At 36.4% G+C, this 14,922-nt stretch overlaps 1 protein-coding gene across 1 annotated transcript; it reads right to left on the minus strand.

The window, feature by feature from the left end:
• Positions 1–6,366: 6,366 nt before the first annotated feature.
• Positions 6,367–8,188, minus strand: LOC149051736 (uracil nucleotide/cysteinyl leukotriene receptor-like). Its single transcript, XM_089187125.1, has one exon. The coding sequence runs from the start codon at positions 8,148–8,150 to the stop codon at positions 7,176–7,178; it is 975 nt and encodes a 324-aa protein (XP_089043251.1). The 5' UTR covers positions 8,151–8,188; the 3' UTR covers positions 6,367–7,175.
• Positions 8,189–14,922: the final 6,734 nt, after the last annotated feature.

Consider the following 14,922-nt stretch of genomic DNA (forward strand, 5'->3'; position numbering starts at 1 on the left):
GGGGAAGACACTCATATCAAGCAGATACGGTGAGATTTAAAATTTGTAGTTAGCGGAATATTTTAATCAGTGGAGGGAAAAAAGTTAAATAAACGGGAACCAATCGCTGTAACATCTAGTTGTGAGGTATTTGCCTCAATTCCACCCTAGTTAGCAATAAACAGTGAGAAATTAATTACTTATTTAATAAAGAGGTTAATTCATGATCATGTACAGGAAACAATCAAATAATTCAAACTTTTTTTTAACGTTGTCGTTATTCCGGCAGACTTGGCTTTAAAACATGCGCGGTGATGATTCCACTGATGGGTATAACGTGGCTATTCGGTCTTTTGTCGCCATGGCACAAAGCTTTCGCCTACATTTTCACCATCTTTAACTCAACTCAGGTGAGTATTCGGTCTTTTGTCGTCATCACAAAAAGCTTTCGCCTACATTTTCACCATCGTCAATTCGATTGAGGTGAGATGTAAATGAGACTGTCGGAAATCTAATCATCTGTTTGCAAACTTGAATGTCCAAACTACATTATTCTTACATTAGTCTGATGATATTTCCCGTTCAAAGGTAACCTAGTCGACAAGAGGGGATTTACTTCTTGGTTTTTGAGATCTGCAACTTCCCTTAATTTACTGTTTTACCCATTTTTTAAAGACGATTTCAAGATAGAGATTACAAGATGTTTGCACTACATCAAACTTTTTAAACGACGCTCTGCCATCTCTAAATCAAAGTGCTCTGTGAGCAAACTCGTGAATTGACACATGATTTTTTAGATTATGTTTAATGTTATCTGGTTTAGGGAATTTTGTGGTTGATTGTCATATCTAGAGTACGAGCAGTAGTTCAGTGTTCGCTAATGTAGCAAAGAAACAAAGTAACGTTGGGATAAGAAGGCATTACAATTGAAATGATCATGCTATTACATTTGACAAGGTGGATGATGTCATGTGTTTTAAACGTCTATCATTTTTGTTTCTGGTTCAAAAGAAAAGGTTGGAAGTAAATGTGGGTGAAAAGTGAAATTTACTGTCTTTCGTTGTAAATATTAGAAAATCAAGGCAATACTGTCTTAATGAAAACATTAACGATTCCCTCTTTATCAAATGAGACAAACGGGAACGAGTTTTGACTAAGCCAAGCCTGCCACCGTCATTTTGGATCTCCGCCTGGGTAGATTTAGGTCACGTGCTAGGCAACGTATGATCAATAACAAGATAGAATTTCATTTCAGGCCTATTTATCAATTTTGTGGTGTGTAACTTTCGCATTTTAGTACGTTGTTTGTATGTTGAATCTTCAAATTGTCTTGAAACTTAAAAGAAAATTGTTCTTGAAAAATTCACTGAAAATCTGTAGCTAAAATTGTTTGTTTAGGTGTTATCTGATTTTCGTGTTAACTTGTTATTTCGTCAGTCGCCGGCATCTTTTGTTGCTTCTCACAGGAAAAACACACGCGACGAAACGTAATGATCAATTTTGTCCTCAATCTCACGCTATAACAGAAAAAGCTTTTGAACATCTGTAAACTCCGAGCGCTTCGCAGTAAGTGATATTTTCAATGAATCTTCGGATTGTTTTCAAGTTCAAGGACTGTAAATTACAATTTTATGAAAAACGAAGGTTGTACTGTTATTTCAGTGTGAATCCTTGCATGCCTGCCAGTCGCTGGCGCCGCTTGTTAAAACTAAAACGAAAAAAAAAACTCTTTTAAGATTATCATTGGCTTCTTTTTCACCCCACCACTATTCTTAGCAACAAAGGTCGCCATTTCGTCTGTTTATTGCTCGCCAAAAACTATAAAATGCACTCAAAAGCCTAAAATCTAAAAAAAGTTTACAGGAATCGACCAATCGAGCGAGCGAGCGAGCGAATGCCATTCCCCACATCGTATCTATAACTCGCTCTTGCGCATGCGCGCAATTCACGAGTTAAAAAGGCTGATCTTGAAATAATTTTCTGTCTTAGGGATTCCTGATTTTTTTCTTCCATTGTGCGCGAAACAGCCAGGTAAGAAAGATATCAAACAGGGGAGGCAGATCAAGTGAATTGTGAAGACTTTAGAAACACTGAGCTTTGGATGGTTAAGAACTGATATTTGGCCAATTGTTCATCTACAGATTAAAGAACGATTGAAAAGGAGGATGAACGCAATTTTTCCATCTTCCGAAGTTGGAAACTCTGCAAGGAAGAGCTCACGAGTTAACGCAAGTGATGCCGGGAAAATACGGGCAGTCGAAATGCAGTCTTTCGATGCATAAATAGCACTGCGCCTCGGTGAAGCTAGTCAATCATCTTTTAGCGATTTGCAATCACTTAGCATGACCTTCTCTCAGTAATTCCACAGTAGAGCCTGGTTAGTATCGTAGTATCGGTAAGGAAGGGGGGATTAGGATTTTTGGTTTTGCGGTGTTCGTCATTATTTTTTAGATCGGTTTTTCGGTTTTGTGCCAAACAAACTTCGGTTTTACAGTTTTTGTGTTTATTGTGGTTCGCAGATTTCCGAGTTTTGGCACTTGGTTTTCGGTTTTCGTCAAAAATACTAATGGGTTTTCAGATTTGGAGTCCGAAGTAGTTTTGGCTTTTCCTATTTGGTTTCCAATTCCTCTTTGATCTGAGCGGCAATCTTTTTGCCTCCATAGCTGTGAGACCTCTTTGTGCTCCATCTGTCATCTGTATTAGATAGATTAGGGTTTTGACAACTAGGATGTGAAAAATCGGTTTAGACGGTTTTGGATGCGATTTTCGGCTTTAAGCGAATTTTTGTTGCGGTTTTAAATGAATTTTTTTTCAGTTCTGCGGTTTCGTAGACCCCGATGCCCCCCCTCTCCCCCTCCCCCCCCCCCCTTCACTAAAGGTAGGGCCATTCTGGTCAGTATCGTAATGACGTAAATACATAAATGAACCGCTTATATAGTGCTATTAGCTGTTGACTTTTATTGTTATTACGAAGGGCCGCATTCGGCATCCTGGTAAATCATGGGTCTATCTGTTTCCATGGGAAGTAGGCTCTTTGCAAAGGTAGCTTGGATAAATTGGAGACAGTACTGCCAACAACAATAGTACATGCTTGGACCCTCGTTTTAATGGAACGGATACAATGATATAAATCTCACTCGGTTTGCGCCCTTCTTAAGATATTTCTGCTTAATGTTAATACTTGTAGAAAAGCTTTACATTCCAAGCCGTTTAATTTAGTCAACTGCAATGTTTGTACTTTTATTGTTAAGTTTAAGGTTCGCCCTAAAATTAAAAGAAAAAAACTGTGTAAAAGCTTGATTGCCTATAAATTGTGTTAAACATACAAATCAACGATTTTAACGTCTTTTCTTTAATCTGTTTTCGTGTTCCATATAGTAAGTCAGATACGTAATCAAATTGAATGTGACACAATATAGTTGCTCCTATAGCAATAATGGATAAATAAACAAATGTATAATAAATACATATTCACCTATCTAGTCATCATTATTATTTTTTAAAGCCACATTTTTTTTCCTTTTTTTTTTTTTTTGTATCCATGTCAGGAAAATGACGAATGTTCTCAAATTTCTCAGAGTCGAAATGTTTAATCAAGTGTATTGCTTGAAATGTTAGAATGAAAACTAGTTGGAGAAAAAGTCGGCATCGATAGATACAAAATGAATGCATATACACAAGTGGCAACTCTTACAGCAATTTTTCGCATTTGCTTCTTCTTGTTTATCACCGAAACACCTTTGAGGAAATATAAACTATCAGGAATATACAAATGAAGTCACGTCTATTTTGTTTAATTTTGTCCCCAAGGGGGGGGGGGGGGGAGGTTTGGATACCTTATTTTAAATGCAAAACCAAGGGAGGGGAAGTAAGTTGCAAGGCTGGTATGCATTTCAGGATCTTGGGCATACAATTCATATAGGATCATGTACTCCTGTTATACGTGTCCTTTCCTGTAGGTTCGAATATTTTCCGAAAAAAAATTCCGTGTTGGGCGGAAATTATTTTTCAAGGTTTAATATCATGATAAGGGTATTTCAAGCGTAATGCTACTGGCGAGTTAAGGTTTATCGGCGCGAGAAAAGCACTGCACTGAAGAAGTTTGTCCCAAAAACACTCGTGTATATCAAGAAACAAACGTAGTAGTTCTCCAATTTCATGACTTTTAATTCTTTTTGGTTTACAAATGCAGAAAACAAGGAAAACATTTAAGGATCCCTATAAGCGCGCTGCTATTTGATTTCTACTTTCAATATAAATTGTAGTACCCACTGTGACTTTCTCAGTGCATCATTTTTAATTTACAAAATTTTGGTCTTGTTTTAAATTATTCGTTTGTATTGCTTTTTCTAACTTTTTAAGTTTGAACTTAAATGGGCTGTCAGGGGCAGGTTTCTAATGGCAGAAAAAAACTTATGCCCATTTTAAATTTGCTTTAGGCAAAAAAATGTAGTAAAATAGGAATGACATGTAAATAAGACAGCCGTTAGAAGAGAGATTAAAGAGTTTACGGCAAAACTGCGATAGATTTCAAAAAGTAACCCCGACGCTTAAAATGGTAGTTCTTAAGAAATGTCTGAAATTAGTCATTTCCTTCTATTCAAGAACAAACAGAAAATGTTTGTTCTGACTTCAGATGACATTGTGGTGTAACTGCGAAATGAAATACCGGACGTTCACACTGTACATGTCAGCCAGTTCTAAATCGAGAAAAATATGTTGCGTTTTAAAAGCTTGACTGTCGCTAAAAATTAACAAAATACAAGCTGAAATCATCCTTTTACTGGATACCGGTCTATCAAGCACTCACGAGCGATAATTTTACACAACGATATACAAGATAATGGACAAACCATTATACCGACTGTAATATAGTACACTCTATCATATAGCGAGTGCATCATCCGGCTTAAGTTGGCTTTTTTAGCCGCGGGGAAATTATTTCTCGAAGAAATGAACATTCTTCAATCATCGACTACGAACACATTGTTGATAAGATTTATGGGTGAGTATCAACTTTATTTATGTCCATTTATTCTTGCTACAGTAAGTCGTCGTATCTCCCTACGATAGTTTATCTAGAGAAAGTCTTGATGAACTTCTAACTTCTGATTCAGTTCTTGTGTCGGATCCCAAAAGGAAAAAAAAAAAACCAAGAAAAAGTTTAAATTCACTGTTTGTTTGGTGTACGTTCGTTTATTTCAATGTCCTCCTAAAATCAATGAACACCCAAATTGCAAATAGATAAACGTTATGACTGTTCTGATAAAAAAATTATAATAATAAAAAAAAACATTTAAAAAATCGTAAATTTTTTAGGTCAAAGATACAAACAGGAGTTGAGTGTTTTGGAAAGCATTTCGGAACCAAACGTAAGAACTAGTAATTTTCTTTATGAGTTTACTGGTATTTATGATTGGAAGAGACCTTCTATTATTTATTTTTGAAGCAAATAAGCAATAGGGATCAGTAGCTTTCGTCTTCCCATATACAGTATAAAACGCCAAAATTGCAATTCTATTCCAGCCATCGACATTTGTAGACATCTTCGTTTTCATCGTAGGTGATATATGGATCTTAGGGCCTCAATACTCGTAATAAATATCCCTATAAACCGAGCTCAAAAAAAGCATCACATGGCTATAAGTTAGGTGTAGCGACTCGGAAAAGGTGACACCGAGTTGATTTTTAAGCCCCTTTAATGACTGACTAACCTATGTTCACGGTATAAGTGTGTAACCATGAGTGACATGTATTATTCTTGCTCCACGGAAGGGGACGCTTTTTCTAAGACGGTGCTTCATGCATGCAGTGCACGCTTATGGCAAAGAATCACATGAATTTCCACTCTTGGTTTTTTGAAAATGAAAGGCATATGTGCTGGGAAGGATGAAAGTTGTATCTGAGGCAGTTTATTCGCAAAATTTACAGCCAACCAAGCATAGCCCTGGCTAACCACAGGCAAAGTGCATTGGAAAAGCTATTTCGTGATGTCATAGGCACGAACTCAGATGCAACACATGTAGTAAATGGATCTGCTTCAGAACTTTTGAGTTAAGCAAGGCTCTTCCTTCTGCCGATCGCCTATATAGGACATCTTCCATTCATATTGGCAAGTTGCTGGCGTCTTTAAGCCGTAATTCATGTTTGTGTTGATCAAAAAATCAAGGTAATTTCTCCCTCTGGCGAAGTGGCAAGTAGATTAAAAAAAAATTTACTATGCAATTCAGAAGCAGTAAACTGCTCTTATAGTCAAACCTGTATTAAACGGTCATCCAAGGGGAATGGAATATCAGATTCGAGGATTTAAGATTCCAGACCAAGAAAAATATGAATATAGCTCATTTAAGATATGTGGGGTCTTTGACAGTGTAAACAGGGTCCACTTTTATTGATAAATGCACCACGCAGAAACGATTTACAATTATTTGACGTTTTAGGCCGCTGGTAAGGCCTAAAATATTACTGAAAGCAGTAATTTTTTTTTTACGATGCATTGAAACACGTGAGAGTATATTAGGTATTGATCACTCTATTTCAAAAGGCTCGTTTTGAAAGCACAGCTTGTTGGATTTGTTTTTGTTCGTCAGAATTTACTACGTGGACTGAGTTAATTTTAATAAGATTCCTTTTAATGCATGATGATTAGCCTCAAAGAAGTGGCGTTTTAGGCAATGCACACCTGCTCTAATGAGTCTATTCAACTGCAAGCCGTAGGGTTTTAAAACACTTGCGTGGAGCGATAAGGCCAAAAAATAGCGTGATCAATAGACTCCATTAGAAACTCCTTTATATAAGCTTCGCTGAGCATCGTACGTAGAAAATAGGAAAAGTATAATATCACGAAATTTTATCATTCACCAGATAGTCTGACTTCACAATTTACCGTTTGGACTGTGCATTTTAGCCATGAATGAAGTGTCTATTTCTATGTCTTGTGAAAGTGATGAACACAAAAAATGCTGAAAATTAGAAAAAAAAACCAAAAAAAAAAACAACTAAACTAACGTAAGGCTTCATTGTTCGACAAATGATTTATATCATGGTTGTGGCCTTGTATCCTTGGTGAAGCTGTTTTTAAATTTTTAGTAGAAGTAATCAATTCAATACAGTCGCGTATTGAAATATTTTGTTTCTACATTGATAAAAATGATCGGAGTTAGGTTTTCCCGTGCGTATGATTCCTCCATCTCTGATTAACGTGGACAATTAGATACATGCGCTCTCGAAGTTTGAAGATGTTGATCTTCCAAATCTGCCACATTATTGATGTTCTCTCTTCCACATAATACTACTTCAATTGATCGCTTCAGTTCTTTAAGTCTAAATGTAGTCAAAATAGGATTTACTGCAGAATTGACGTTCAGAAATATCTCGGAAGTTACTCTTAAAATCAACAGCCATTTCTGATCGTGGCAGCTGTAGCAGTTTGCTTCAATAAGAACAACGACGAAATAGGGAACCAGACAAGTAATTAGACAAATTAAGATTAAAAACGAAGTTGTGGCACATCGTTGCTGTTTTTGGGTGTTTTTTAGTCTGCGTATGTCGCTAAGTACTGGGTTTTCAGAGATAGATGACTTTCTTTGCAAATCAACGCGAGAGCGGCTCTTTCGCAAAGTTATGAAAATCCCGGTATAGGCCATTGTAGTTACGACAAGAGGAAACGTCGTGTGTAAGTGAATATCGACTAAAACGTACACATCCCGAGACAAATCAACGAGCTGAAGAGAGGCGAAGATGGTAGAGAAAACAACTATGAACACTGTACAAAAGACGAGGTGTTTTGGTCTGACTTTACGAAGATAGAAATAAGGACACACAACAGAAACGAAACGATCGACCGACATGGCTGTAACGAGCAAAATTGAGCTGTTAACTCCAATGTATCCCATTATTCTGGGGAAATCTCCCTCCGTAGGAGAAAAATTTTCTCCAAATGTACACCTAAGCCTCATAACAGCCTCTGCTGGGCAAACAGCAATGCCAACGAACAGATCCATCGCAGCAATAAATATCAAAAACACGGAAAATGTTTTTCTGAAGCGACGAAGGGGGTCTTTGTATAATGCCACCAAAGTCACACCATTAAGAACTGATATAAGAAATGAAAGTAGGGAAAAAGATATTCCACTCCCGAGACAAATAGACTTCTCAAAATCTCGCTCCATGACGATAAGCGTATAACAGTTCTATGACAAAAGGCAGAATATTGTCTCCTCAATGTAAGACGTCTTCAGGGAGGTAAATTACCCTCAAAAAAATGTTAATTAGAACTTTTCAATGGTTTGTGCAAAACAATTACCTTATATACGCTACTAATGCACTGCCTGAATTTGAATAACATTCTTCGTAATCAACAGAAGCCAATTGCTTTAAAGGATCTGAATTTGAAACTAATGCCCTCTAGAGCATGGAGTGCGATATTGCGATATTATGTAATGGAAAAGGTTGGCTTAAGTAGCTCCAGAGAGGAGATTTTAAGCAAACCAAACATTAATGAGTTAAAATATGATTAAAAATGGCCATGAATGAGAGTGGTAATGATAATAAGATACTAAATAAAACAAGTAATACGAAACGTGTTTTCCCTTTTCAATTTACATACGTTCAATAGCAAACGTCGGTTCATTTGCTTTTTTCTTCAATATTATGACATGGAGAAAAACAAAAATAGTCTTTCAGTGAATTAAATGCAGGTTTAAAAAAGTATTACGCTCAGGTACAGTTAAGAAGACATACTGAACCTCTCATTCAACGTTAGCTTCTAGAGTTTATTTCTTTTTTAATCACGCCAAGAGAGACGAAACATTTAAGATTCGCTTGCATCTCCAAGAAAATCTCAAGCGTGTGGTAAGGGTGGAAGTAGAAGACTTCTCGAATTTCATGCTAATTGCTTCATAAGTTGCTAGCTATCTCAGATTCAGATAAATATAACTCAACATGGAAAAAGAAATCTGCTGCTCAGTGATATCAGTTTCGATGTCAAACGTGCAATTTTGAAGAAAAATTGCGCTACATCAGCGAGAAAATATCTTGATACCAATAAAACAACAAGCAGAAACACCAATGAAACATTTTTTATTCATGTTGTGAACTAATCTTTAAGCAAAAAAATTTGAAACTATGCCAGTATTTTTTTGCCATTAATTTGCGGTTCTTCTTTCTAGAATATTTTCCCCATCATATTTGGAGACCCTGAGGGTATACTCAAACAGGTAGTTATTGACTCGTAGGCAATTTTGGAGGAAACAGCTAATCGAAAAACTATTGTGAACTAGTATGCGTATGTTTGTTAATATATTAGGAGAGATGGTAAACTTTGATCTCGGTAAAGAAAGAAAGAAAGATTTTTTCGTCCTGTCAGGAGCCTGGGACAAAGAAAAAATTATGAGTCCCCATGAAGGATCAAACCTTTACCGAGCTCAGAACTTGCCATCTCTCTTATTATCTTGTTGATCCCAGCTGTATACAGGACGCGTGTCATATGAATTTCGTAATAGACATCGCTCACCGTGAAGTCTGTGTGGCTCAGTGACGAGGAATCCGAAGGGGACTCAGAATTTTTTATTTGTCCCACGCTCGTGAAAAGACGAAAAAATCTGTATTTTTTATCTACCTTATGCATGTTTAAGCATAAAATTATTATTATTATGATAAGGTTGCAGCTAATAATCGTGATGAATACACTTGCACATAAAGAAAAAGAAGTTTTTTTTCCAAGGCGTAGTCACTTTCGATGTAAATAACGACATTTCGTTTGTGTACTGCGAGTCTTCTTCACGCGATAAGGTCGACAGAGTATTGCTTAAATAGTTTTTTGATCGTCGAAAACATGCAGTCGATATGTTGTCGAAACGTCGCGATCGACATCAAAAGTGATCACCTTGTCAGACAAACAATCATACCTAATAAATCAATACCGTTTGCCGTATGCTGTATGACTCGTGCTCTGATCCTCGTAGTCTAAAATTAAGGATTCATCATCGTTAATTAAACGATAAAACGTCCACGCAGCGAAGAAATTCGTATCTAGTAAATCAAAACACAAATCATATAATAAAACTTTGCTATCATGCCTATTATCGCATGAAAGAAGGTTTTGATATTATCAATCACACTTTGTGGTGCATGGCAAAGACAGGTGTGATATACTGTACTGTTCTGCACCAGTTTTTTAATTAGCATAACAGTCAATTTCCCGCATTGTATACTTTCCATTTACGGTTCGCTCTGGCCCAAAACAACGCAAGGTCTATCGTTTTTACAAAATAGTGTTCTCTGAAATATTTCTGAGAATGGAACTTTGCTCAGATCTGCAGGATATACAAATTGGAGAAAATAGTCCTTTTCTTCTAACACGTTACTAACACACACATAACTCTCAAAGAAGTATTAAGACCAAAACTTGTCAAATATAGGCAACCACACAACTATTATTAACTCTCCTGAGTGAGTACCAATGCTCCTTTAAAAACGTGACTTTCTGCACGTAAGTATAATTACCACGAGCATATCTCAAGACATGACTCGAACCTATGATCCTCCTAATAGCAAGCGGAGAAAAAGAGGGGGCTAGACTGATAGAGCCTAAGACGTTTTCTGATTGTGTAGCTTGTTATTCATTTTAAGGGAGAGTTCCTTGGTAAGCAAGCGTACCATACCATTATTGAACTCCTTAAATACTTTAAGTCTGGTTAAACACAAGGTCTTCCGTGAAACTCTCGCGCAAAGATGCAAATTGGGAAGGAGTAATTTTGAGCTCGATTTTTGTGATCAAAGCTATGACACTTCTGGAAAAGGTAAATGAATGGTTAACACCTAGCTCTCCGCTCCCCGTGGTAATGAACATATTGCTGAAGCAGTAGCCACCTAAAAACCCCTCCTCGGGCCTTCTTCTTGAAAGAAAATGCAGACTCTCTTCATCTGTCTCCCGTCCACTTTTCATCGAAATCGCTAGCATAAACATTATTAATTCAAAAACTTCCTTCAATTAGTTGAGTAAACAAAGGTAGAAAAGTCAACTCTCTCATACAAAAACAATTTTTAACACCGAGTAGATATTTTTCTTAACAACTATGCAAAAAAGAAAGACACCAGCTAAACCTCACTGACTAGTCTCATAAGGGCAGTTACTTCTGTGAATAATGAAAATGCAAAAATCATCATATTTGACCCAAGACATAACTACTAAATATCAAATTTAAAAAAAAATACATATATTAAAAATCACATATTCAGTATTAGATGTTCAAGAAACCAATATAATTTCTAAGCTGCAAATGTATTGAACACCCGCTCGCTCACATTAAACAGCCTCAAGATGGTTGGATATTTGTTGCTGAAAAAGGATAAAGTAAGGCATGAACTGTAACTTCGCGGGAAATTAATTCCCCAATACTGGCGAGGAGATATATCATGGGGTTATATTTTGACGATTTTAAAAGGCAAACATGAAAAAGGGACATTGACTTTCGTGATTCACGCGTCCTAGTATTCCAAGGAGTATGTACGAAAAGAGCGAAATCTTTCTTTGCAAGTTAACGTCATTTCAGAACATAAGTTACAAAATAGAATTTACCAGTATAACCAAATAATAATTTGAGTATTTGTCGATGCGTAGATATCCTGTAGATATTGTTATTGTAACGAGTTGATCAGTTTAGTCATCGACTTGAATTTTCTTAAGGGAGCTAATTTCGCAAGACGGCCGATATGTAGATCCACCAGAGAGCAATTCAGAAGACACAGTTTGCAGATGCAATCATCTGACTCATTTTTCTCTCTTAGCTGACTTCAGTTGTGGCCAGAGGTATTTTTTACTCTTGTTGTATTTTGCATTTCGATCATAAGTGTGTTGGTTCAATAAATTCATTGTTCAATCTAACTTTGCGACAGCTCTCCTCCAAGGACGTAACTATCCTGGAGATCATCACATATGTGGGATTATGCCTTTCCATCATCGGAATTCTTTCAACAATAACTTTGTATTTTTTCCTCACGTGAGTGCTATTTCTAATCAATCAGCGGTGTATTTTCTAGAACAGACAATGTTAAATAAAACCGGTGTTCAACAAATTGTGAGCAACACTTACTACAGTCGACTGTCAACCATCATACACTTTCAGTCACTTTAAAAACATTCGAAGTAAATATAACAATAATTTATGGACAATATTATTTGCAATTTCCATACACTCAATATGTTGCAAAATTTATGAGTCATTATTGATATCACGTTTGGTTTTCAGGGCTTGTTTGTTTGTTTGTTTGTTGCTCTAATGGTTACTTGATTTGTTTGACCTTGCTCTTCGTTTGTGCTTCTACAGATTTCTCGTACTTTTATATAAGTATATCAACATCAATACCTGCCTCATTTTCACCAAACATATTGGAAAACCTGTCTCAAATACGACTAAGTCTCTTTGTATCCCTTGGAGCTGAACAAATAATCTTTCTCGCTGGAATAAACGCCACAGAAAAAAACGGTGGGTGGCTCTTTACCATTCGTGGAGTTCGTTTAAAGAAAACCTCCTTGAATGAAATGTAAAAAAAAGTCTTTCCCCTTACTTTTGAAGGCTGTTTGTGTCACAGTGGTAGCTCTAATGCATTACCTCCTAATGGCCGCTTTCTGTTGGATGCTTGTCGAGGGAATCCATCCCTACCTGTTTGTTGTGAAAGTTTCCAACATCAAGACCAAGATGCACATTTATCACGTCATTTCATGGGTTATTTTGATTTTTCAGTTGAATTTATCATATACTGTTAGGGATTATTTTGTTACCTTATTGTATCATGTTATTAACTCTGAATTTTTATAAAAGGTTTCCCAGTCATTATGATTGCCATTTCACAGAGCATCGCTCCTGAAAAATATGGGATACAGAGCTTTACCAGCTATAATCATTTTTGTTAACTTTTTTTGTTCACTTTTTGAAGTTTGTTTTGCTTTACTTTGATTATGTATCCTACCCTTCCTTATTACTTTCATTAATCTCCTTCTCACAATCTTCATCTTCTAAGGCCAGTCTGTGACCTACAGTTTCTTTCACTGAACGAATGTTACTTTTGGAGGCAAAGCTAATCGGGTATATTGTGAGACCTAATTTTTCTCTTTTTATTTTTGTTTTCCCCTTTTTTTCCCTTTAGCTGTTGGATGTCGTCGATGTTAACTAACAATTTGATCTGGATATTTGTCGCATTTGTGATTATGATTGTAAGTTTCGCATTGGGATTAATTTTTTGACAGCTTCTGCGGGAGATTTTAACGAAATCGTATCAAATTTTAAATGATCCTCTAAACGATATTTGAAATTGATCTTATAACAATCCCATATCTTAGACTGTTGTCGTCCTTTAGAATTGGCATTAGAGCATGCGTGGCTATTATTCCCTTGCTGAGTGTCACGTGGTTATTTGGTCTTCTGACACCATTACACAAAGTTTTTAGGTACGTATTCTGTACAATGATTGATTTGATTGATCTTAAAAGCTTGTCTTTCTTTGTGAAGGGTTTTTTAATTTTTGCCCTGCACTGTGCGCCAAACAGCCAGGTTAGTTTTTTATGAAAAAAAAAAAACTCGTGTAGAGTACGAATTTGAAAATCTTGTATGAATATTTGAGTGCCCTTTCTATTTACTTTGCTTCTCTATCGGCAGATTAGAGAGCGATTCAAGAGAAAAGTTCGCACTGTTTTCCCATCTGCAACCGATGGAAACTCTACAAAGAAGAATTCAAATGTTAATCTGGGTAATTTTGTGATGTGAACGCAGTTAAACTGAAGCTTTGTAACGAGTTTGAACTGAAAAAAAAAAACGCACACCCTCGGCAATAAAACAGACTGAGGATGAGAGTTAAATTTTTTGTCGAGTGCCAGTTATTTATATTTGCTTAGAGGAGTCTAGTCTATGATAGGCCACCTTTCCAGAGTCATCAGCCTTTAACATTGTCTGAGGTCTTAACTAGATGCAAAAACCTTTTTCTGACAGAAAATAAGCAAATCTTGCTCATCGCATGAGAAATTAACACGCAGAATAGATGCTAGTAAACTTCTTTCTATGCATTTGATATACTTATTTGCCTTTAAATAGCATAACTTAACATGGAGTCATTAATATGAATAAAACCACGTCGTCTAATTACGGCAATGCAACTTATTGGCTCAAACCAAAAGCGAAGGTTTTTTATTCTTTTTTTTTTAATTATGTCGGTTCATTTGCGTTTTTATTTATCATTATAACGTATACCAGAATAAAAGAGTGTTTGGTTAATAAAATCTTGGCATATAGGTCATTCCCACAGATTAAGGGTGTACACCGCAATGATCCACCCATTTACCACGGCCGTTGATGGTCGGCTGCAACATTTCTGTTTTTCGTTAGTAGCTGACAGCTTTGTTTACGCGGGAATACGAAAACACGATTGAAAAGATTTAGATTCGCGCGTATTTCTCAGAAATGGTTCAATCAAAGGAGAGGGTTGCTTAGAAGACTCTCGAAAATCCATGCGAGCGGCGTGATGGGTTTTCGTTCGCCTTTGCACTTGGCGAATGTTTGAAATAACGTGAGCTCAAACCGGTTGAAACAGCTTGCTTTATCATAAAACAGATAGAAGGTGGTCAAACTGGAGCAGAAACTTTAATTTTAGGTTTTAAAGCTTGAATCGAATGCCTCAGAATAACGCAAATAAAACGAGTTACCTGTCTGCAATAGCTATGTCCATTGCATGCAGGTCATCATCAAGAGGTGAAAAAATATATATTCTCGGTGTTTCGAAGGTTTTGATAAAAGCGATCGTAATCATCACGAAGGCGAAATTGCACTTACATGCCAAAACAACTAGGAACGTCGAAAGAGCTCTTCAAATTCACGATAAGGATATTTAATTGCTTCACAAAATTGTTCAAACTGCACCTGCTTTGTGTTAATTTTATATTTCTTTTCT

Source organism: Pocillopora damicornis, chromosome 1 (assembly GCF_964200805.1).
Source record: "Pocillopora damicornis chromosome 1, jaPocDami1.2, whole genome shotgun sequence".
Classification (NCBI taxonomy): domain Eukaryota; kingdom Metazoa; phylum Cnidaria; class Anthozoa; order Scleractinia; family Pocilloporidae; genus Pocillopora; species Pocillopora damicornis.

Excerpts from the sequence above, each read along its gene's own strand:
- LOC149051736 (XM_089187125.1), bottom strand. The coding sequence starts at position 8,150 with ATGGAGCGAGATTTTGAGAAGTCTATTTGTCTCGGGAGTGGAATATCT.